The sequence below is a fragment of the Lontra canadensis genome, unplaced genomic scaffold (genome assembly GCF_010015895.1).
Source record: "Lontra canadensis isolate GAN:19392208 unplaced genomic scaffold, GSC_riverotter_1.0 scaffold163, whole genome shotgun sequence".
NCBI classification, from domain to species: domain Eukaryota; kingdom Metazoa; phylum Chordata; class Mammalia; order Carnivora; family Mustelidae; genus Lontra; species Lontra canadensis.
In genome coordinates this window covers 2,124,296-2,148,651 of record NW_022631157.1, presented here as the reverse complement: position 1 = coordinate 2,148,651, position 24,356 = coordinate 2,124,296, and the positions used below count along the sequence as shown (strand labels likewise).

At 41.1% G+C, this 24,356-nt stretch overlaps 1 protein-coding gene across 3 annotated transcripts in view; it reads right to left on the bottom strand.

The window, feature by feature from the left end:
- ATAD5 (ATPase family AAA domain containing 5) overlaps nucleotides 1–16,855 on the bottom strand; it is a 44,846-nt gene extending 27,991 nt beyond the window's left edge. The window contains exons 1-6 of one of the 3 annotated variants that reach the window (XM_032845410.1): nucleotides 16,401–16,855; nucleotides 10,797–12,685; nucleotides 9,476–9,584; nucleotides 7,264–7,428; nucleotides 5,227–5,353; nucleotides 4,649–4,730 (exon numbers count right to left, since the gene is read on the bottom strand). In XM_032845410.1, the coding sequence (XP_032701301.1) occupies nucleotides 4,649–4,730; nucleotides 5,227–5,353; nucleotides 7,264–7,428; nucleotides 9,476–9,584; nucleotides 10,797–12,685; nucleotides 16,401–16,466 (2,438 nt within the window). In that variant the 5' untranslated portion in view covers nucleotides 16,467–16,855. The remainder of the gene's footprint in view (nucleotides 1–4,648; nucleotides 4,731–5,226; nucleotides 5,354–7,263; nucleotides 7,429–9,475; nucleotides 9,585–10,796; nucleotides 12,686–16,400) is intronic. The other 2 variants (XM_032845409.1, XM_032845408.1) reach the window with 2 other exon arrangements.
- Nucleotides 16,856–24,356: the final 7,501 nt, after the last annotated feature.

The following is a 24,356-nucleotide window of genomic DNA, read 5'->3' as shown; positions in this document are numbered from 1 at the left end:
AAGATCTTAAGGGGCACCTGGGTGGCTCAGTGGGTTAAGCCTCTGCCTTCAGCTCAGGTCATGGTCTCGGGGTCCTGGGATCGAGCCCCGCATCGGGCTCTTTGCTCAGCGGAGAGCCTGCTCCCCCCACCCTCTGCCTGCCTCTCTGCCTACTTGTGATCTCTGTCTGTCAAACAGATAAATAAAATCTTAAAAAAAAAAAAAAAGAAAATAAGATCTTAGGGAAAAAAAAAAGAGTATGCGCCTATAGCAGAAGATAAACTTTAAGAAGGGTACAAGGGAGTCTTTACACATATAAACATATTATATATGTTATACAATATGTATTATATACAATTACAGTTTGGACTCTTGGATGCACATGTGTGTGTGTTTGTGTGTATGTGTATTTCCTAGCTTTAAGGAGGTCTAGAAACATTGATACCTCAGAAGCAATGAGTAAAATAAGCACTTAGGTCTTGGGGTTTCTAGATCCTCCACTAAAAGGAACCACGGCTCTTTGGAGAAAAGGCTATTTACAGAGCTGGGGCAGAGTAAATAAAAGATGAACCTCTGCACTGAGAACCACAGAAATTAAAACCTCAAATAGAAATATCACATTCTTGGACAAGAAGACTTAGTATTACTAAGATACCAATTCTCTCACAATGTAAAACAATCATCTGCAAAATCCCAGCAGACTTCTACATGAATGTTCCTGACATCTTTATTCACAATAGTTTAAAACTGGAAACAACCCAAATGTCCACCAACAGGTGAGTGGTGTATCCATCCAGTGGAATACTACTCAGCAAAAATACAATGAACTACCGATATACAGCTGACCTTGAACAACATGGGAGTTCTGGGTGCCGACTTCCTGCACAGTCAAAGATGCATGTGTAATGTAACTCCCCTAAAACTTACCCACCAATAATAGCTTCCTGCTGACTGGAAGCCTTCCTGACTAACATTAACCTCTGATGAACACACAGTCCATGTTGTTTATACTATATGCTATATTCCTTATAATAAAGGAAGTTAGAGACAAAAATAGTAAGAAAGTCCTAAGGAAAATCCATTTTTACAGCACCGTAATGTAAAACATCCATGTGAGGGGGCCTGCGCCATCTGAGCCATGTTGTTCAGGAGTCGACTGTATTTGAGGACATGGATAAGTCTCAAAATCAGCACGCTGAATGAAAGAGGCCAGGTGAAAAAGAATATATGATTTCACTTATAAAGAATTCTAGAAAATGCAAATTAACAGAGAAAAAGAGACTGCCACTTGTCTTAGCCGGAACTAGGAGGAGGACTGCCGGAAGGCCTAAGGAGTCTTTCAGAGGGCCACGGAAATAAATCTGGGTCTCTATGGCAGGAGTGGGCGTTCACTATGTAGCCAACTGACAAAGCTCACCAAGTTATATACTTCCAATACAGGTGACTGTACGTAAATTACACCTTGGTAAGGTTGTTGGTTTTTTTTTGTTTTTTAAGATTTTATTTATTTATTTGAGAGAATGAGAGAGAGAGAGAGAGAGAGAACGAGCATGAGAGGAGAGAGGGTCAGGGGTAGAAGCAGACTCCCTGCCGAGCAGAGATCCCAATGTGGGACTCGATTCTGGGACTCCAGGATCATGACCTGAGCTGAAGGCACTTGCCTAACCAACTGAGCCACCCAGGCACCCCTATACCCCAGTAAGGTTTAAAAATTTAATCAATTAAAAATAATAATAAAAGGTAAAAGAATAAAAAAAAAATAGACCACTAGAAACCTACTCGAATGGCTAACATTACAAAGTCTGATAATGCCAAGTGTTAGCAACCGGAACTCTCATACACTGCTGGTGGGAGTGTAAAATGGAAAAACCACCTGGGAAAATAGCTTGGCGGATTCTTCTAATGTTAGTCATACACCCACCTAGTGACAGAGCAATTCCATTTCTAGGTATTTACTCGAGAGAAATGGGAACACTGTCTACACATGTGTATGGAATGTTCACAGCAGCTTAAGTGCAGCCTAATTTCTAGCCAAATGCTGGAAACAACCCAAATGGCCATCAATTAAAGAATGGATAAACAAACTGCGATATATTCATATAAGGAATACTATTCAGCAATAAAAAAGAACAGACTACTGATACATTACCTTGACTGAAAGAAGCCAAAGACAAAAGTGTACCTCCTGTATGATTTCATTTCTATGAAATTCTAGAAAAGGCAAACCAATCTCTATCAACAGAAAACAGATCAGAAATTGCATGGGAGTTGGGGGGCAGGGATTAACTGAAAAGAGACACAAAGGAACTTTTTTGAGTGTGATGAAGATGTTCTCTATTGTTGTGGAGATTACACAGATGTGTACATTTATTAAACCTCCAACTGTTTACTTGATATTATATGCATATGATTGTATATTATACCTGAATAAAGGTGATTTTTTATTTTTTATTTTTTTTAAAGATTTTATTTATTTATTTGAGAGAGAAAAAATGAGAGAGAGAGAGCATGAGAGGAGGAAGGTCAGAGAGAAAAGCAGACTTCCTGCTGAGCAGGAAGCCCGATGCAGCACTGGATCCTAGGGCTCTGGGATCATGACCTTAACCAATGGAGCCACCCTGGCACCCAATAAAAGTGATTTTTTAAAAATGTGTGTGTGGGGGGCGCCTAGGTGGCTCAGTGGGTTAAGCCTCTGCCTTCCACTCAGGTCATGATCCCAGGGTCCTGGGATCGAGCCCCACATCAGGCTCTCTGCTCAGCAGGGAAACTTCTTCCTCCTCTCTCCCTGTCTGCTGCTCTGCCTACTTGTGATTTCTCTCTGTCAAATAAATAAATAAGATCTTTAAACAACACCACCACCAACAAAAAAATGTGTGTATGTGTGTGTGTGTGTTTGTGTCTGTGTGTACTGACCAAAGGCAATTAGATATGAAAGAATATATATATAAAGTCTACACAAAGTTCTAAAACTGACAAAACTAATCCCCGGTAACAGAAATCAAACTAATCAATGGTGATGAAATCAGGATAGTGGTAACCTTTTGTTGTGGTAGGATGGGAATAACAGAAAAAGAGTACCTCTCAGGAGTAAAAGAAATATGTTAAATATTGATTTAATGTACTTACAAAAACTGCTATCCTTAAGAATGATGCATTTAACAAATGAACAAACAAAACAGAAATGGACTCATGAAAGGAAACAAAGAGTTAGCTACCAGAGTGGGGAAGGGGAGGGGGCAGATAAAATAGGGAAAGGGGATCAACAGGTATAAACTTCCAGTCATTAAAGTTAAGTCACAGGGATGAAATATGTAGCATAGGGAGTACAAGCAACTATAGCAACTTTCTATACAGTGAGAGATGGTAACTAGACTTGTCATGGGGATCTTCTTTAAGATATAAAAATATCGAATCATTATTATGTACATCTCAAATTAACAGGATATTGTACATCAATTATACTTTAATACAAAAAAAAGATTTGTGCATTTAACAATATGTAATTATACCTCAATAAAAGTGAAAGAGGAAAAAAATAACCTGAACATGATGTCCCTAAACCTGGTCTTTTGCCAACATCCCATCCACTTGCACACGGACACCAGAACTTAAGTGTCATCTTTGCACCTTCCTCTCTCTTACCCCCAGCCCCCAGATCTAATTAATCACTATGGATTTTGATCTAGCAAACTGATCTAGCAGTCAGAATAAGCTTTCCAAAATTCCAAATGTTTATGTCCAGATGTGTGTTTAAAACCCTCTGACTGCTTCTAATGGCCGTTGCTGTAATGACAAAATTCTTGCACGTGGTCCAAAGGTGCTACATGGACTGGCATCTACCTCTCTAGCTTAATCCTACAGTTCTCTCACCTCTGCTCTCTATGCTCAAGTCACACTGGCATTCTTTCAACCTTCTGTTTGCCATGCTCCTTCCAGCTATAGGGACTCTGCAGACTGTTCCCTCTGGTTAGAACACTGTTCCACCCTGATGAACTCCGGCTCATCCTTCAGTTCAGGTGACATTTCCTTAGCAAAGGCTTGCTTGACCAGACCAAATCCACTTAATATAAACTTTAATAGAACTTGGCACCTCTTCTTCTTAGTACAACAACAATTTTTCATTTGTTGGCTCAATTAATATTTAATTATAGATTATCCTTCCTTTTGAGTATAAGCCTTATGAGGACAGAGAATGTGTCTTGTTTTGTTCCCCATAATATTCCCAGTGCCAAATATACTGCTTGGTACAAAGCAGGTATTTGGAAGATTTTATTTTATTCATTTATTTTTACTTATTATTATTATTTTTTTAATGTAATCTCTACCCTCAATGTGGGGCTCAAACTCATGACCTTATGATCAAGAGTCACATGCTCCTCCAACTGAGCCAGCCAGGTGCCCCATAGCAGGTATTTAAATATTTGCTGAATAAGTTCAGAATCAGCTCTTTGGTACTTTTGGCTTATGTTTCCACTGTTTCACCTAGAGATGGGCCACAAAATGATCTTCAAATTGCAGTCGTAGCACTGTTAATATTGTCATCTTTAAAAGTGAACTTATTTACAGCCTCAATGATAACATACATGCTTTCTCATCAAAGTAAAGGAAAAAAAAATACAAAAACATTCTGTAAGATATTTCAGCATTTAAAAATTTGTATTGGACTGACCTGCTTTCATCAAAACCAAGAACAGGATCAGCTGTTTTTTGAGCCTTTCTGGTAAGAAATAAAGGAGCAACTTTCATTTTCCCTTAGAAAAATAAATACTTATGTTAGTGTCAATGTTTATCATCTCTTCTTACCTCCAGCTATTTTCAAATTATACCACTACCTTCTTAAACTTAAAAAAAATTAAGCCTTTTTACTTTCTTTAATCTTAAAAAAGACTAACTTCTTATTTTAAAAAATTTCTATACAATGATCTGGTCTCCCAATATCATTATCAGAATCTCCAGGCAACTTTTTAACTATAGATTCCCATAACCCCCCTCCAGAGATTCTCAGTCAATATGCCTAGGGAAGGACCTAAAGATTTAGGAAATTTTAAAATTTACTCTGACAATTTTGATGATCTATCAGGTTTGAGAACCTCTAAATTTAACTGAGGCTAAACAGATAGATAGAAATACTTAATATAATTAAGTTTGCACCATAGAAGGAAAGGAATTAAATTGACAGCCTTCAGAGCAATATAATCTCTCTAAAACATTCTAATGTTCATCATAAGCATTATCAAATTTGATTACCAGGTACATTTTTAGGAGTCTTGTTTAGTTTTTTTCCTAGCACATCATTCAGACACTGAAGTTTCTTCTGATTTTTCTCAGGATGCTTTAAAGAAGTATGATCTGAATCGATAATTATTACAGAGTCCTAAGACAGAATAAGAAAAACATTTTAAAAATATGTCATACAATTGATGTTTTAAAATGTCAAGAGGATTACGACGTTAGAAGCCCCAGGTTAAGATAATGACATTAGCAGCTCCATACCTCTCTCCATCAGACACTACCTAATACAGAAAACATACAGTGACAACAGTCTACATTACATCATACAAGTTCACATATCAAAGAGTGGATTTATTATGACCATGGCCTTCTTTTTTAAAGAAGCAACCAACAGACTTAAGAATCAATATGACCAAGCTATAAAAATTTTAGGTATATTCTTTGAAAGCTATACATTCTATAAAGGTATTAGATGAAAATCTGATACATTTTCATGTGGTCAGCATACATTTATCGAGCATCTACTGTATATCAGGCAATACAACAGGCACTGAGTACATATACAAATGAAACAAGAGTTGGCTTCAAGGTTACACCATGGCTTAGGTGATGGAGAGAGAGCTAGTCTTTAAGTATGGTGAAGGCAATATTTTTTTTTTTTTTTAAAGATTTTATTTATTTATTTGACAGAGAGAGATCACAAGCAGACAGAGAGGCAGGCAGAGAGAGGAGGAAGCAGGCGAGCAGAGAGCCCGATGCGGGGCTCGATCCCAGGACCCTGAGATCATGACCCAAGCCGAAGGCAGTGGCTTAACCCACTGAGCCACCCAGGCGCCCCTGGTGAAGGCAATATTGACCAAAATACAAAAACCATAGAAGTAAAGTACATGTAGGGAAGGAAACTACTTGTCTTGAAGACTTCAGCAAAGGTTTCAAGAGGAGGCATTATTCTTAATAGCCAAAAAGTGGAAAACAACCCAAATGTCCATCAACTGATGAATGGGTAAATAAAATGTGATATATCCATACAATGGGGTATTATTTGGCAATAAAAAGAAATGAAATATTGATGCTCCAACATGGATGACCCTTGAGAACATTATGATGAACGAAAGAAGCCAGACACAAAGGACCATATACTATACGTATGATACCATTTATACGAAATGTTCAGAATAGTCAAATCTACAGAGACAGGAAGTAGAGTAGTGGTTGGGTGCGGCTCGGAGAGGAGAGACTGGGAAGTGACAGCTAAGGGAAATAGGGGTTCTTTTGGGGTAATGAAATGTTCTGAAGTTGTGGTGATGGGTGCACAACTCTGTGACTATAGTAAAAGCCAAATGAATTGCACATTTTAAATAGTGAATTGTATGGTATGTGACTCATATCTCTATAATAAAGCTGGTTTGAAAAAAAGAGGAAGCGGGGCACCTGGGTGGCTCTGTGGGTTAAGCCTCTGCCTTCGGCTCAGGTCATGAACTCAGGGTCCTGGGATCGAGCCCTGCATCGGGCTCTCTGCTCAATGGGGAGCCTGCTTCCCCCTCTCTTTCTAGCTGCTACCTACCTGTGATCTCTCTTTCTCTCTGTCAAATAAACAAAATATTTTAAAAAGAAAGAAAAAAAGAGGAAGTGTTAGCATTTGGCAGGACTTAACGTGTTGAGTAGGAATTCCTGAGGTAGAAGAGAGTACTCTGAATGGCCATTTCAAGCCAAGACTCAAAGTGGAACAAGTAAAAACTGCACCATTTGGGGGAGAAATGAATAATTTAGTGTGACTAGAGCAAACTGTGTGTATGAGGAAGATGGTTGCTTCGAGGAAAGGGAAGCGCTTATTCAGCCTGTAAAGGATCGTGAATGACTTGATAAGGACTCAGACTATATTCTGTAGGCAAAAGAACCCAAAGCTTCTAAAACAACTGAAAATGATATTCTTTCTGTCGCCCTCAAGGGTATCTTACAGTTCTACCCTATAATTTTGTAATGGTTTCTCTCTCCCACTTTAAGCAGCAGAAGAGGACAGAACTCATACCAATAAATATTTCTATTACTTACTTCTGTTTCTGACAACGGCTTCCTTTCAGGAAGTGTCTGATGTCTAGATGAACGTCTCAAGGGTGTCACTGTTTCTTCAGTAGCCTTTGACCTACTAATGTGTAAAGCTTTTGCCTTTTCAATCAACTGTTTTGCTCTAGATACATTTTTGGAAGCACTGCTTGCCTAAACAAAAAAATATGAAATATTAATATAGGTTAGTGGCAAACATTTTATATTTAATGATTAAAAAAATTAGAAAAGGCTGGGATGCCTGGGTGGCTCAGTCAGTTAATCGGCTGCCTTTGGCTCAGGTCATGATCCCAGGGTCCTGGGATCGAGGTCCACATTGGGCTCTCTGCTCAGCAGGGAGCCTGCTTTCTCCTCTCTCTCTCTGCCTGCCTCTCTGCCTACTTGTGATCTCTGTCTGTAAAATAAATAAATAAAATCTTTTAAAAAAAATAAGTAAATAAAAATAAAAAGTTCATGTTTATAAAAAAACAGAAAACAGAAAAATAAAGAAAACTAAAACCAATCATAATCCTATTACCTTGAAAATAAGTAATTTCCAACACCCTACATTCTGACCTAATCACCCATCCTCCCAGCCCTACTTACTCCTGACTATATCAGAAACCTCTCTTGAGGGGCGCCTGTGTGGCTCAGTTGTTAAGCATCTAGCCTGGGCTCGGGGCGGGATCCCAGAGTCCTGGGATTGAGCCCCACATCGGGCTCTCTGCTCAGCGGGGAGTCTGCCTCTCCCACTTCTACTCCCCCTGCTTGTGGTCCCTCTCTGGTTGTCTCTCTCTCTGTCAAATAAATAAAATCCTTAAAAAAAAAAAAAAAATGAAGAAACCGCTCGACAGCACTCACTACTTTTTCCCTGTTTATCAGCCTTCCCTGCACCCACGCAGTTTGGATCCCACTGTACACCACTTCAACGACTCTTAAAAAATGTTCTCACCTCCTTTGGCTCCTCTGTCCTTCAAAACAGGGTTAAATATTTACTTTATGAGATTAATGGTAAGTACTAAGCATAGCGTCTGGAATGTGATACGCAGTCAAAAAACATGACAGCTGTTAATAACAACAAAAGAGATGCCAATCTTCTGCCGCAGCGGTAGTCACGCAAGGACTATGTCACAATCACACTGGGGGCTTCCCCACACACACATACCTGTTCCTACTCAACCTGGGGAGATTAGTTTGTAAAAGTAGCTATAGTATTCTTTTTTTTTTTTAAGATTTTATTTATTTATTTGACAGATTACAAGTAGGCAGAGAGGCAGGCAGAGACAGAGGAATGGAAGCAGGCTCCCAAGTGAGCAGAGAGCCCGACTCGGGGCTCGATCCCAGGACCCTGAGATCATGACCTGAGCTGAAGGCAGAAGCTTTAACCCACTGAGCCACCCAGGCGCCCCTATAGTATTCTTATATACTCTACTTCTCCCTTTAGGGTAGTAGTAGATTTCTTTCCCTCCCGGAGATATTTGTAATGTGTGGAGACATTTTTAGTTGTTAGAACCAGGGAAGCTGGAGAGCTCCTGGCATCTCATGGGTAGAGGCCCCATTACTGCTAAGCATCCTACAATGCACAATCAGTCCCCTATAACAAAGAATTATCCAGCCCAAAATATCAACAGTACCAGGGTTGTTAGACCTGTACCAGTTATAGACCCCACTTTTTAGCCTCTGATCTATAGAAACAAACCAAAAATTCAATCATGACCTATAAAAGCAGCCTGAAGGAAAATGATTAGAATGTAACTCTTACTGAAAAGCCTTTTTCTTTTCACTTTCTCTTTTTAAAGATTTTGTTTATTTATTTATTTTAGAGAGAAACAGAGGAGAGAGAGAGCGCACATACACGCAAGCTCGGGGAGGTGCAAAGGGAGAGGAACAAGCTGACTCAGGGCTGAGTCTGGAATCCGACACAGGGCTCAATCTCACAATCCTGAGATCACGACCTGAGCCTGACTGAGCCACCCAAGAGCCCCCAAGAAAACTTTTTCCAAGTAAATTATACTATCCTTACCAATTGTTTTCATCTCACAGTAAGCTATTTGACAACAAACTAACCAGAGGAACAGAATAATAGTAACAGTATATGACTGTAGTTAACATAACCAATCTATAAAATCTGTGTATCTTCTTTTGGCATACTACTTCTAATAGCAGTTGTTGTTTTAGGAAACAGAATACCACTTAAACAACCCCCTGAGATTTCAATTACCTTTCTGGTCTGAGAAGTAAAATCTCCATCAGTGGCTTCAGATTTCTCACATCTTTTCTTAGATTTTTTCTTAGATTTCTTAGGAGTACTAATTCTGGTGAATTTCATTCTGGGGGGAAAAAAGACAATCATAAGCATTTTCATAATTACGTGTAAGAATTTCAATTAAATATAGAAAAGAACCAAACATGGCTCCAATTTCTAGACAGTTCTTTTTTTTTTTTTTTTAAGATTTTATTTATTGGGGCGCCTGGGTGGCTCAGTGGGTTAAGCCGCTGCCTTCGGCTCGGGTCATGATCTCGGAGTCCTGGGATCGAGCCCCGCATCGGGCTCTCTGCTCGGCAGGGAGCCTGCTTCCTCCTCTCTCTCTGCCTGCCTCTCTGCCTGCTTGTGATCTCTCTATCAAATAAATAAATAAAATCTTTAAAAAAAAAAAAAAGATTTTATTTATTTATTTGACAGAGAGAGACAGAGTACAAGCAGGGGGAGCAGCTGGCAAAGGAAGAGAGGGAAGGAAGATCCCATTGACCAAGGAGCCTGATGCAGGCCTCGATCCCAGGACCCTGGGATCATGACCTGAGCTGAAGGCAGTTGCTTAACCAACTGAGCCACCCAGGTGCCCTGTACAGTTCTTTAAAAAAATTACTCCCAATTAGATTCAAACTACTGATCGAAAGTAAGGCAAACTTCAAGCTAAACTCTCAGAAAATATAAAATGTTTCCTTTTAGAAATCATAAGCTTTACAAAAAATTGCCTCCTAAGATCACTCTTCCATTGGCCAAAACCAGCATGCAAGTATATACCTCATAGAATATGGCTCAGTTTACCCAAGAAAAAAAACTCTTATTTAATCTCATGTTTGTTACATGCACAGAATTTGTATTTTTTTTTTTTAAGATTTTATTTGTCGGACAGAGAGAGAGCACACACAACGAGGGGGAGCAAGAGAGGAAGGAGAAGACTTCACACTGAGTGGGGAGCCTGACATGCAGCTCCATCCCAGGACCCCAGGATCATGTCCAGAGCCGAAAAATATGTTTAACCCACTGAGCCACCCAAGCACTCCTAAATTCATATTTGAAAAATATTTCCCTACGAAGTTAGCAACTGTGATGAGAGTTTGAAGTCATCTAAAATCCTTCTGAAACCATTCCTGACTTTAAATTAAATGTGGAAAACAAAGAGCATTTTTGAAACTGTTTTCTTATAGTAATCAGCTGTGTTCTAGAAAAAATAATAGTCTCCAATGCTTGAAGTATTTTCCTTCCCAGGTATTAAATACAGACTACTCAGAACTTCAGAACAAATACAAAAGTTTACCTAATAGGGCTCTCTGAGTCAGAAGGTACTGTCATTAATTCTGCTGTATATAAACTGTGCTTTTCCAGTAAGCTGGCTGCTTTTGGAGTGGATGCCTTTGCTGGACTACCCTCTTCAGAATCAGAACCGCTAATGACTATTGTAGTAGGTGTGCTGCTGGTTCTTATAGACCTTCTGGTTGGCTTGGGTGTGGAAACATTTACCAAACTGTCTTCAGATTCAGCTTTAGAATGTATAACGTTATCCTTAACCGGCATGCTGGTTCTTCTTGAAGACTTCTTGTTACACGGAGAGGAAATCTTTAGGTCATCATTTGCTAAATCTTTACAAATAAGCCTTTCACTGTTAAATAGTGTGCTGTTTTTGAAAACTTCTATTTTCTTTTGTCTTAAACTCATTCTAAGTCTATTTTGATTCTGTGTATCTCTAAAGGAAAAAGTGGCTGCTTTCTTTTGAATATTGCCCTGTCTATTTTCGCCTGCGGTAGTACCAGTATCTAACATTTTCTTATCCTTTTTCTTCAGCTTTTTACGTTTCTCGTTAGGAAAACTTCCTTTCTCAGTGTGTGATGGCGAACTGCCATAATTCGAAACCACCTGGACATTAGGATTTTCTGTTATTCTTTTAGAATTATTGTGTCTTCCTTCCTCGTTTAAAGATTTTTCATTGGGCTCTTTCTGCTTCTCAGACTTCCTGACTCCATTTTTAAGTGCATCGGCTGCCGGCTGCCTAAATGCTTTCATAAACTGCTGTCTTTCTTCTAGAGTGCATTTTGGTTTCACGGCCTCGGCACTTCCAGCTTCCAACACTGCCAATTCCAACTCTTCCTCCTGGATGACAACATTGGATTTTCTTTTCTGAACGGTCTGTTCATTCTCGGGATCAGACAGACTATTTTCCATTTCCAACTGCTTCTGTTTCAAGAAAATGGCGGGTATTTTCCTTGTCTTTCTTGGGGGGACAGGGTGAACTTGCGCAAGAACAGTAACTGTCTTATAGCGTCCATGTTGGGAAATGTCACAGGCTTCTGGGTCACTTATACAACCACTTTTGACCATATCTTCAGCAGTTTCAGAGGGAATACAGATCGACATTGTAGAGTCTGGTATGTGTTCTGCTTTATTTTCCTTGTGACTTTTTAAAAATTCCTCGTAAGAGACAGTAATTGTACTATCATGTAAGTGGGCTGTTCTGGGTCTGTCACCTCTGGAGTCCACATCACTTGCAGGACTCTCCATCTCATTAGTTAGGGAAGGCGGACTCTGTTTCCTACCTTTACCATCTTTTGGAGGGAGCTCCTCAGCCAATGGTAAGCTTTCAGATAGATCTATTATGTCCCTGTGCTTCCTTTTTCTCATTTTTTTGCAATCATTTTTTGTGATCCTTTTTTTAGGATTCACCTTCTTAGAGCTTTTTATGGAAGTCATAGTGCTTGGCTGTTTTTTATCTTGAATACTTTCTGCCAGGACCTCTACATGTTTCTTGTAGAGTAAAAGAGAAGTATTACTTTCTACAAAATCATGATTTAGACTAGAGTCATCACTACTAATTTTAATTGGAGATTCATTTTCAGTTTTAACACTATTCAGCCGATGAGATAAATTAACTCTCTTTCCTCTCTTCTTAAACTCTAGATTTGAGAACATTTCCAATGGTGGTTTACAGTCTTTGCCGCTGTCAGAGGGCAATGGAGCAGATGACTTTATCTTGCACTCTTTTGCTGACAGTGTCTTCTCATTTGTGGGGGAAGTCTTTCTAAAATAATCCAGAATATTACTGGATTTTGGGGGAGAGAAGACACTGTCTCCAGTCTTCCCTATTGGTGATAAATATTTTGTAATTGTTTTGCAGGAAGATCTGTCATCATCTTTCCTTCGCTTTTTGCATGCCTATCAATTTAAAAGAAAAAAAAAAAGCAGTTATTTCAAACAAAATAATACAAAACATAAATTGTAAATATGGATCTAATATTTTAGATATTTAGATTTTTGGATATTTGGATAATAAAAGGAAGGCTCCCTTAGGTAATGAAGCTGATTTATTAGGGAAAAAAAAGCTTTTTCTACCTTTTTTTTTTTTTTTAAGATTTTATTTATTGATTTGTCAGAGACAGAGCAAGCGCACACACAAGCGCACAAGCTGGGGGAAGCGTAGGGAGAGGGAGAAGCAGGTTCTCCACTGAGCAGGAGTCCGATGTGGGACACATGACCTGAGCTGAAGGCAGATGCTTAACCAACTGAGCTACCCAGATGCCCTAAAGAAAGAGCTTTAAAATTAAACCTACATTCAAACCTCAATATCACATCAGGCCATATACTTATAATTTGTGTGTTTTACTTTATGTATACTTGAATAAAAAGTTTCAAGGCTGCTATACTTATGTACAAATGTGTTAATTTCTGTTGGTCTCTGTTCACTCTATAACCTTTGAATATTACCACCCATCCCACAAAATTTGTAACGAACACGTTGCATAAGAATGTGTGAAATCAAATGCATGGTGGAGACTCTACAAATACTAATTCCATTCCCTCTTTCCTTTTTAAGTTAAAAACAAGGTATTCTTGGGGGACCTGAGTGGCTCAGTCAGTTAAGCATCCAACTCTTGATTTCGGCTCAGGTCATGATTTCAGGGTCATGGGATCAAGCCCCTGCTTGCTGGGCTCTGTGCTCAACAGGTAGACTGCTTGAGAGATTCTCTCTCTCCTCTTCTAGTCCTTCCCCCCTGCACTCTCTTCTTCTCTCTAAAATAAACAAATAAATATTTTAAAAAATCATTTTATTTCGGGGATGCCTGGGTGGCTCAGTGGGTTAAAAGCCTCTGCCTTCGGCTCAGGTCACAATCCCAGGGTCCTGGGATCAGGTCCCCGCATTGGGCTCTCTGCTCGGCAGGGAGCCTGCTTCCCTTCCTCTCTCTCTGCCTGCCTCTCTGCCTCTCAAATAAATAAATAAAATCTTTAAAAAAAAATCATATTATTTCTAAGAAACAGACATACAGTGAACAAACCTGTGATCCTCAAATTTACTAATCAAGTAAAAATTATGAAGGACACTTACCACAAATAAAAAAACCAAAACTTTCCAGTGTTTTGTTATTAAAAGTTACTGCCTGCCTCCTGTTATTACCCTCACATATCAAGTTGACTATAATACTACAAAGTTATATTTTTGTTGGTCATAAATTAGTACCTTACATATTAGAAAAAACTATTACTACAAAAAGCTCCATCAGTCATTTCTTTTAATTTCCCTCAGTTCATTCATTAAACTAAACATCCCAGAATGACAAAAAATTTTTTTAAAAGATAAGTAATGAGGGGTGTCTGGTTGGCTCAGTTGGTAAAGCATGTGACTCTTGATCTCAGGGTTTCGGGTTCCAGCCCCACGCTGGGTGTAGAGATTACTTAAAAATAAAATCTTAAAAAAAAAAAAAAAAAGGTAAGTAATGAATGGGGACGGGGCGCCTGGGTGGCTCAGTTGGTTGAGCATCTGTCTTCTGGCTTAGGTCATGATCCTGGGGTCCTGGGTTCAAAACTTTATCTGGCTCCCTGCTAGGTGGGGAGCCTGGTTCTCCTTCTCCCTCGGCCTGCTGCTCCCCCTACTTGTACACATGTTCTCTCTCTCTCTCTCTGACAAATAAATAAAGTCTAAAAATAGTGAATAGGGGAATTATACTCCTAGAAAATTAAAAGGTATCACAAAGCTAGTACTGAAGGGCAGCTGGCTGGCTCAGTCAGTGGAACGTGTGACTCTTGATCTTGGGGTTGTGAGTTTGAGCCCCCACTTGGGGGTAGAGACTACTTAAAAAAAAAAAAGGCATAGTACTGATGCATGAATAAGGTAGCCAACATAATGGAATGGATTAGAAAATCAGATAAAGAAATAAGTATATATTTAGAACTTGGTATAGGAGAACAGTAGCATTTAAGTTAGTGAGAAAATAAGTAGTTAATAAATGGTATTGGGACAAATTTCTAACCAGTTGGATAAATAAGAGGCAAAATAAGTTACTGATTAAAATTTCACCTGCTAAAATGAAATGGTAAAAGCACTGGAAGAAAATGCTCGTGAGCTGTTAGTATTATTATTACCCCGAGATGGTTATCAAAGGCATGATACTATGGGGCCTAGAGTCCGGCAGATCTAAGTTCAAGTGCTGGCTCTGGCATCTACTAGCATAGGACCCGAAGCATATTACTTTTTAACTTTTTTTTTTCTTTAATTTTTAAAGTAGGTTCCACAATGTGAAGACCAATACAAGGCTTAAAGTCATAACCCTGAGATCAAGACCTGACCTGAGATCAAGAGGCGGACGCATAACCAGTTGAGCCACCCAGGTGCCCACTTTTAACTTTTTAATTTTCTTTCCTTTTTTTTTTTTTCTTCAGATTTTATTTATTTATTTGACAGAGAGAGAAAGTACAAGCAGGGCGAGCAGCAGGCAGAGGGAGAGGGAAAAGCAGGCTCCTCGCTGAGCAGGGAGCCCAATGTGGGGCCTGGCTCCCAGGACCCCGGGATCATGACCGGAGCTAAAGGCAGACGCCTTACAGACTGAGCCACTCAGGTGCTCCACTTTTAATTACTTTTTGACCCTCTTCCCTCATCTGTATGGATACAGATAATGATACCTCAGCACAGTTGATATTAAGCAAAACAATGTATACAAGGCCCCTACCCCTGCAATACTAAAAGGAAAGTATCATTACTATGAAATAAGGTAAGCAGAGCACCAAAAACAGAAACTGTAAGGAAAAGCTTGATAAATTGACCATACAAAAATCAAGAACTGTCTAACTCAAGTACCAAAAGTCTTTCTTCACATCCAAGAAAACTGAGCAACCGCCTTGATTTAGCAAACAAATATCAGCACAACAACTATTAGCAAATAGAAAAAAGTTATTCAATTCTAAAAAATAAGAAAGTCCGAGTTAAATAAGTGAAGGTACAACTTGGCTTACTTCAGACACCAGTATGTGTATTTCAGTTAGAATGCTAGCTTGAGATGAAAAGGTGTAAAAATACAACTGTCACTTTGAGATGCTACTCCATTACTTCATGACATTAAAGCATCTTTATAACGACTGCTTAGAGCATTTCACTGAAACTTGGTGAAAACATAAGAATAACAGCATTCCATGCTCTAAAGCCATGAGATGAGAAGCTGATTCTTTAAAAAATTACTTTGACTCCCGTAATGACAATCTAAGCGGTAGTCTTAGGTTAGTTGAACGGACTAGTTGTTCTTAAAGGTCTTTAAGGTGGACAGACTAGGTGAACTCAGAGATTCTTTTCAAACTGAAGTTGTGATTCCTTATGATGAACCCAGACTTGATCCTGGGATCCTCTGTGACATTCCACAAGTCCAAAACATTAGGTTCCACCAACATTTCAGGATCTGGGAACTGGTCGAGGGATCTTTTGAATCCTGACTTTCCAATGTTTGTTAGCACTTATCACGGCTTTAGGAAGCGACACACTCCAGCAACTGTTGCACACAATGTCACAACCGTGGGGCCTCACCTGGTCCCTCCTCTCCCCTCCTAGATCCAAAGTCGGGATTACCTTTCACCCACCTCCTACAGACAGAGATATACACTAGCTCACCTCAATCTCGTAGTCCTTCACCGGAGGGGGAGCAGCTGCCGCCGCCATGGCCAGGACCCCCACCATGCTCCCAGCTTTCCGGAATGCCGGTTCCTAGGGCACTGCGCGGCCGGGCCCCGCCAGCCCGGAGGCCATGGAGGCGGCCGGCTCCCGCAGAGGGAGCAGCCGGGGCCGCAGGGTCCGTCTCCGACTCCCCCGCGCCCACCCGGCCGGAGCGGTCGCGGAGGCTGGGCCCAGCTCAGCCGCGTCGGACGCGGGAAGAGGCGGTAAGAAAGCGCGGGCAGCGAGGACTCTGGGACGTGGCCGGCGAGCGCGGGGTGCCCTCGACGCGGGCGCCCCAGGGTGAGCGCCCGGGACTGCGATCCCAGCTGGGAAAGCAGGCGGAACACAGATCGGACCCGCGGGCTTCGGAGGGAGTTCTTGTCAATTGGGTTTTCGCGCCGTCCGGAGCGCAGGGGGCGGAGCTTACGATTGCTTCGGGAGACCGCGCGGACGGTGAGTAGAGAGGGTCAAAATACTTCTTGGGCGAAACTGCAGGAGGCGGGCTTCGTCTCATTTAGGGATTTCAAACTAGCGGGAATTTTGGAGATTTGAACTTCTGACACCCAGTTTCACGGATGAGGATAAGATTTGACTAAAGTCCGTTTTCGCAGAATTAAAACTAGATTTTTGACGTCCCAAGCTAGCTCTTTTTCAAAAGTGGAAATTTGAAAAATACAGGAAAGGAAGTAATTGATTATATTTTTTCCCAGAAGGAATGTTATTTGGATTTTGCCAAGCGTCCTATCTCGAAATACACTCTTTCGGGATCCGAGATTGCAACTTTTAACCCTCAGTTGAGCTAAAAAAGAGGCATTATCTTCCCGTGGACTTCATCCTCGCGCGCAGCTAGGAGCCCAATGTCATGGCCTCAGCTGGTGGGAGTGCTCAGCAGTCGCAGGGTACCAGTACTCTGCTGGTTTGTAGTGATGATAATCTCATACGTCATTTGCATTGTTTTCATGGATTGGTTTAGCTTTGACTTTTTTTTTTTTTTTTACATTAGTTGCAGTGACATATAGAGTGTATTTACTTTGAGTGCATAGTTTTAACTGGATGATATTGTGAAGGCAAGTAAAAGGATATATCAAATAATATGGGAAGCCACTTTGTTACATCGGGTTATGCATACTGACTTGAACTATTGATGTAATTGTGTCCATCTCTATACCATAAAGATGGTATTGCTGTTGTTCTGACAACATAAAGGGTTTAAATTTCTCCAGTGAAAACTGGAGGTAGGGATGCCTGGGTGGCCCAGTCCGTTAACCGTCTGCCTTTGGCTGGGGTCATGATCCCAGGATCCTGGGATGGAGTCCCGTATTGGGCTCCCTGCTCAGCAGGGAGCCTGCTTCTCCCTTTGCCTGTTGCTTCTCCTGCTTGTGCACTCTCTCTCTCTCTGGCAAATAAATAAATAAAATCTAAAAAAAGGAAAAGAAAACTGGAGGTAGTTATTTTTTCTTTTACAATTATTAGCCCCGGATAAGGTTTTTTAGGAAGCGGGACTGCACTACCTTCAGTCTTCTATATGTTGTTTTGTTGTTCCGGGTTTTTTTTTTTTTTTTTTTTTTTTAATTTTTTATTACTCACCATAGAGTAAGAACATTGTCCAAGGAGATGGATGAGGAAGAGGACAAGGAGGAGAAATAAAAAAGTCCATTTGACTTCAACCCCCAAACTCCTCTTGGCCCCAGTGGTGGTCATTATTAACTATTTGGTGGGTAGTAGCACTGTATATGGATACATATATGTATCCACAGAAAAATCTTCAGTGTTGTTTTTATTTACAGAAAAGGTTACAATGTAAATATCACTCAGCAATCTTCATTCATCATTGTTTTCAAGAGCTATCCATAATCCATGTAGATCTGATTTACTTCCTTTCACTCCTCAGCATTCCATCCAACTAGACACATTTTATTTATTCATTTCCTTAGAGTTGTCTCCAATTTTCTATTTCAGTGAGCCGGTGAACATTCCTGTCTATGTCTCCTTGAACTTGTGTAATGTTTCTCCAGAGTCCCACCCCCTTTTAAAAATTATTAACTTTTGTATTTATCAAAGTAATGCCTGTATTTGGTTAATAAATGGCAAAGAGCATTATAAAACTTACTATCAGAAAAGAGCTAGGGCACCTGGGTGGCTCAGTCAGTGAAGCATCCAACATGATCTCAGCTCAGGTCATGATCTTAGGGTTGCAAGATTGAGCCCCATGTCAGGCTCCACACTCAGTGGGGAGATTGCTTCAGATCCTTACCCTCTCCTTGTGCCACTGCCCTTCCCCCTGTTCACGCTTGCTCGCCCTCTTTCACCCTAAAATAAATCAATAAATCTTAATTTTAAAGATTTTTATTTATTTATTTGACAGACAGAGATCACAAGTAGGCAGAGAGGCAGGCAGAGGCGGAGGGGGTGGGGGAAGCAGACACCCTGCTAAGCAGAGGGCCAGATGCAGGGCTGGATCCCAGGACCCTGGGATCATGACCTGAGCCGAAGGCAGAGGCTTAACCCACTGAGCCACCCAGGCGCCCCAATAAATCTTAATTTTTAAAAAAAAGAGCTGATTTCTTTCTTTTTTTTTTTTCTTTTCAAAGTAGGCCTTTTGCTCAGTGTGGGGCTTGAACTCACCACCCTGAGGTCAACAGTTACACGCTCTTGGGACGGCCGGATGTCTCAGTAGGTTAAGTGTCTACCTTCCGCTCAGATCGTGATCCCAGGGTCCTGGGATCAATCCCCATGTTGGGCTCACTACCCAGCAGTGAGCCAGCTTCTCCTTCTCACTCTGCTGCTCCCCCTGCTTGTACCCTCTCTCTCTCAAATAGATAAAATCTTTTAAAAAAGACAAAGAAAAAAAGAGTCACATGATCTACTGACTAAGCCAGTCAGGTAACCCAAAAAAGAGCTGATTTCTATGTCATACCCTAGTATAATTTCCCAGAGGCAGTCACTTTCAAAACTCTTCTAGCACTATAAATATCTCATTTATTTTTTAAATGATTTTTAAAAAGATTTTATTTATTTACTGGACACAGAGAGAGAGATCAAAAGTAGGTAGAGAGGCAGGCAGAGAGAGGGGAAGCAGGCTCCCTGCTGAGCAGAAATTTCCCCATGCGGGGCTTGATCTCAGGACCCTGAGACTACAACCTGAGCCAACGGTAGAGGCTTAACACACTGAGCCACGCAGGCACCTAAGATCTCATTTATTAAAGGATTTTTATTTATTAGAGATAGAGAGAGAGAGAGTGCTCATGCACAAGCGGAGAGCAGGGAGAGGCAGAGGGAAAGGGAAAGAGAAAACCGAGTGGACTCCACAACTAAGAGCAAGCCTGATGCGGGGCTTGATCCCAGGACCCTGAGATCATGACCAGAGCTGAAATCAAGAGCCACTGCTTAATCAATTGAGCCACCCAGGCACCCATCTTCTTATTTTTAAATAGAGCAATTTGCTTATACAGCTATTTCTTGATTTAACAATTTTGAACAGTATTCATTAATGTCCTTTTATGTTGTTTAAGGACTTAATTCTCTTATAACAGCACCCTCCACACTTTCTCTCTTCCCACCTTCCCAATATAGTTATATCATAAAGAAGTGTATATCTGTACACAAATGGTCATAGCAGCTTTATTTGTAATAGTAAAAAACTGGGAACAGCCTATCAAAAGGTAAATGAAGACAGACTGTGACACAACCATACTATGGAATACCACTCAGCAATAAAAAAGAAATGAACTATTAATACATGAAACATGGATGAGTCTCAGAATCCTTATACTGAGTAAAAGAAGCCAGATGAAAAAAAGAATACATACTGTATGATTCCATTTTTTTATAAAATGGAAACTAATCTAGCATATCAGTCCTTACTTGAGTTCAGGGGTTGTAGGAGGGATGGATTATATGGGAACTTTGGGAAGTGAGGGAAATATTTATCTTGGTGATGGTTCCACAGGTATCTACTCAGGAAAAAGCTCATCAGACTGTATACTTGGCAGTTTATTGCAAATCAGTTCCCTCAATAAAGCTGTTTTTAAAAATTGTTAAAGCTAATTGAAGGTTTTCAGCATGGGGGAGATGCATTAGTGGGGTCCTCTCCCTAATATAGAGATGATCAGATGAGCTGGTAAATTTTTTTTTTATTTTTTTTTATTTTTTTAAGATTTTTATTTATTTATTTGACACAGAGAAATCACAAGCAGGCAGAGAGGCAGGCAGAGACAGGGGGGGAAAGCAGGCTTCCTGCTGAGCAGAGAGCCCGATGCGGGGCTCGATCCCAGGACCCTGAGATCATGACCTGAGTTGAAGGCAGAGGCTTCAACCCACTGAGCCACCCAGGTGCCCCGGTAAATTTTTTTTTTTAAAGATTTATTTATTTATGTATTTATTTGAGAGAGAGAGAGAGAGAGAGAGAGAGAGAACACGCACACACACACGAGAGGGGAGGGGCAGAAGAAGAAGCAGACTCCCTATGGAGGAGGGGGCCTGACATGGGATTCCATTCCAGGACCCTGGGATCATGACCTGAACTGAAGGCAGATGCTTAAAGGACTGAGCCACCCAGGCACCCCTAAACTCCTGTTTTTAATGGCGCATTGTGAGTTCATAGAAGAATGTACTAAAGGAATCTGCAGACTTACTCTCAAATGGTTTATTGAGGGGGAAAAAATTGTATTGTATTTGTGATTTTTCTTATGTCTGAGATTTCTATAAATTTGAGTCCTCAAAATTCAACACATACAGCATTAATTAAAATGTTACGAGTTATAGTCAAGATTCGAATTATCTCTTAATTGGAATGCCTGGGGCTCCTGGTGGTTCAGAGGGTTAAAGCCTCTGCCTTCGGCTTGGGTCATGATCCTAGGATCCTGGGATCGGGTCCCCACAAGGGGCTCTCTGCTCCGCAGGGAGCCTGCTTCCTCCTCTCTCCCTGGCTGCCTCTATGCCTACTTGTGATCTCTGTCAAATAAATAAATAAAATCTTAAAAATAAATAAAAATAAAAATAATTGGAATGCCTCTGTGGCTCAGTTGGTTAAGCATCTGCCTTTGGCTCAGGTCATGATCCCAGGGTCTTGGGATGGAGTCCTGCATTGGGCTCCTTGCTCAGTGGGGAGCCTGCTTCTCCCTCTGCCTGCCATTCCCCCTGCTCTCTCTCTGACAAATAAATAAAATCTTAAAAAAAAAATGTACATTAGAATTATCTCTTAATTATTTTTTATTGGACAGTAGTATTTCTTTGTCTGCGTCCCTATTCAAAAACTAGGTACTATGACTTACTTAGTTGTAGCCTGTTGATTCTAAAGAATGTGTTAATAGCTTTAAGTGTGCCCACAGGGTAGTGAAGAGACTAAGAAAAAACATTGTCAGTATGTGCCCAATACAGCTAGAAGCTTTCTGAGAAAAGGCTGGAGAGAGGGGAGAGGAAGACTGACCAGATACCGAAGTATTCTGGACTAAATCCCTGTTTACCAAATAGCTCTCTGGTTACAACTTGATTTTCCAACTGTTGTAATCTTCAGAGCAATTATACCCTTATTGTAAATAAATAACTTAGCAAGTTGTTTTATGTGTTTCTTGGAAGACTTATTAGCACAAGGAGTCTGTGACCCTGAATCTGCTCACCTCTGGGTAAACTTGAAAAGTCAATTCTAGACCAGTGTGATGTGATGGAGATAAAAATGTGTACAACCCTGCCTGCTAACCAGTTGGCTTCCATCATTGCCTCCTCTAGTTACTAACCAGAGTATTTACTTTGTTCCAAAGTTGAAAACAAAACATCCACAAATTTTAAGCCCGGGAGGGGTGGTTTCACGAGATTTTCTTCAGTGTTCTTTGTATTATTTTTCTGTATAATGTGGCTATATTAAATACATATTTCCTGCCTCCCATCAATCAGGTCAAGGAAAGAAATTTGAATGAGACCAAAATTAGTGTCTTGGCCTTGTGGATGTTTTCTTTTTAATTTTCCTTTTTATTTTTTTTAAAGTTTATTTTTAAAAAGATTTTTTTTATTTTTAGAAAAAGTGCAAGCCTGAGTTGGGGCGGGGGTGGAGAGGAAAGGGGCAAAGGGAGAGGATTCTCAAGATTACCCACCAAGCGAGAAGCTTGATGTGCAGCTTAATTCCAGGACCCTGAGATCCTGACCTAAGACAAAATCAAGAGCTGGAGGCTTAACAGATTGAGCCACCCAGGCGCCCCAGTTTGTTTGTTTGTTTAAGTAATCTCTACACCCAACATGGGGTTCCAACTCCTGACCTTGGGGTCAAGTATCACAGGCTCCTCTGACTGAGCCAGCCAGGCGCCCCCAATTTTTCTTTCTCTTTTTTTTAAATTTCCTAAAGTCTTCCAGGGTGGGATCAAATTCTATTCAAAGAGCTTTAGAAAGCACACAGACCATACTGTGTTCAAAAACATTTAATAAATGTTTTTTACTGACTCAATCCATGCAGAAACCCTCCTATTTCCTTGGACCATTTGACTCTCGTCCCCTGCTTTACTCTCAAAACCTCTGTAAAGGTCAACATCCTAATTCAAGCCTCTATCATATCATAGATGAACTAATGCCTATGGTTTTTCCTTATTTACCACTCCATCCATCTATCCTACGGATTTTCATTTCACTGAAGAAATATTTATGGAGAATTTACTATTGCCAACCCCTACTTTATTTTTAATGAATGTTTTTTATTTATTTATTTGAGAGAGAATGTGTGTGGGTGGGTGGGGGGAGGAGCAGAGGGAGAGGGACAAGCAAACTCTGTGCTGAGCTTGGAGCCTACAAGGGGCTTGATCTCAAGGCCCCTTGCAGGACTCCATCTCATAATCCTGAGATCATTACCCGAGCTGAATTAAAGAGCCTGGCGCTTGCTTAGCGCTCGCTTTGACTCTGAGCCACCCAGGCACCCCAGACTCATCACCTATTTTTGTATGACCCCTTAGGGAATAATGATTTTTTATTTGATTTCTTCAGTTCTTTTAAAGAGGGAGGGAGAGAGAGGGCACGTGGCGGAAGGTGGGGGAAGCAGAGGAAGAGGGAGAGAATCTTTAAGCAGGATCTAAGCTCAGCCCAAGCCAGACAAGGAGTGGATCTCACCACCCTGAGCTCATGACCTGAGCGAAATCAAGAGTCCCCTGCTTAACCGACTAAGCCACCCAAGCACCCACATTTTTATTTTTAAATAGCTTTAAAAGGATGCAAAGAATATTTTGTGACACGCGGAACTTATGTGAAGTTCAAATCCGAATCTGTAAGGTTTTATTTGCCCACGGTCACGCCCATTTACCCCCGAGTTGCAGCCGAGATAGGATGGCTCACCACGCTCCCACGTTTTACTACTTGCCCCTTACAGAACGAGCTTGCTAACACCCATCTTGGACTTCTGCCCGGATTGCTGTACCTACCGCTGGTCATGCTCCTGGCTCCTTAGACTGCGAGCTTCTGGGTGGTGTGCTCTCATCTGACCCTCTGAGCACCGTGCCTGGGTCACAGTAACCTTCTAAAACGCCTGCAGCTGCGGGGACGTTCCTTTGCCGGGGAGGTGGGATAATGACCCTTTAAGAGCCGTCTGGGTGGAAATACCGACGGCTTGACAAAGTTGATTCCCTCTCTGCCCGTTTCCTCCTCCGTGAAATGGAGACGCAAGGGGGGGCTGGTCGGGAGGCCCAAATGCGAAAAGATGGGACAAGCACTCCGCGAGGTGTAGTTACTAATCTTTCGCTGACCCCACGCGTCTCTGGAGGAAGCACTTCGATGGGGCGCGGAGCGGGAACCCGGCTACCGCCGCGTGGTCACGGGGGAGGGAGGCGCTGGGACCCGGAGGCAGGTGGTGCGAGGGGCCGGCGCGGCTGTCAATCAAGGCGGCCGTGGGGCGGGGCGGGGCGGTGCTTCCGCCTGCGCGTGGTAAAGCCGGGCCGCTTG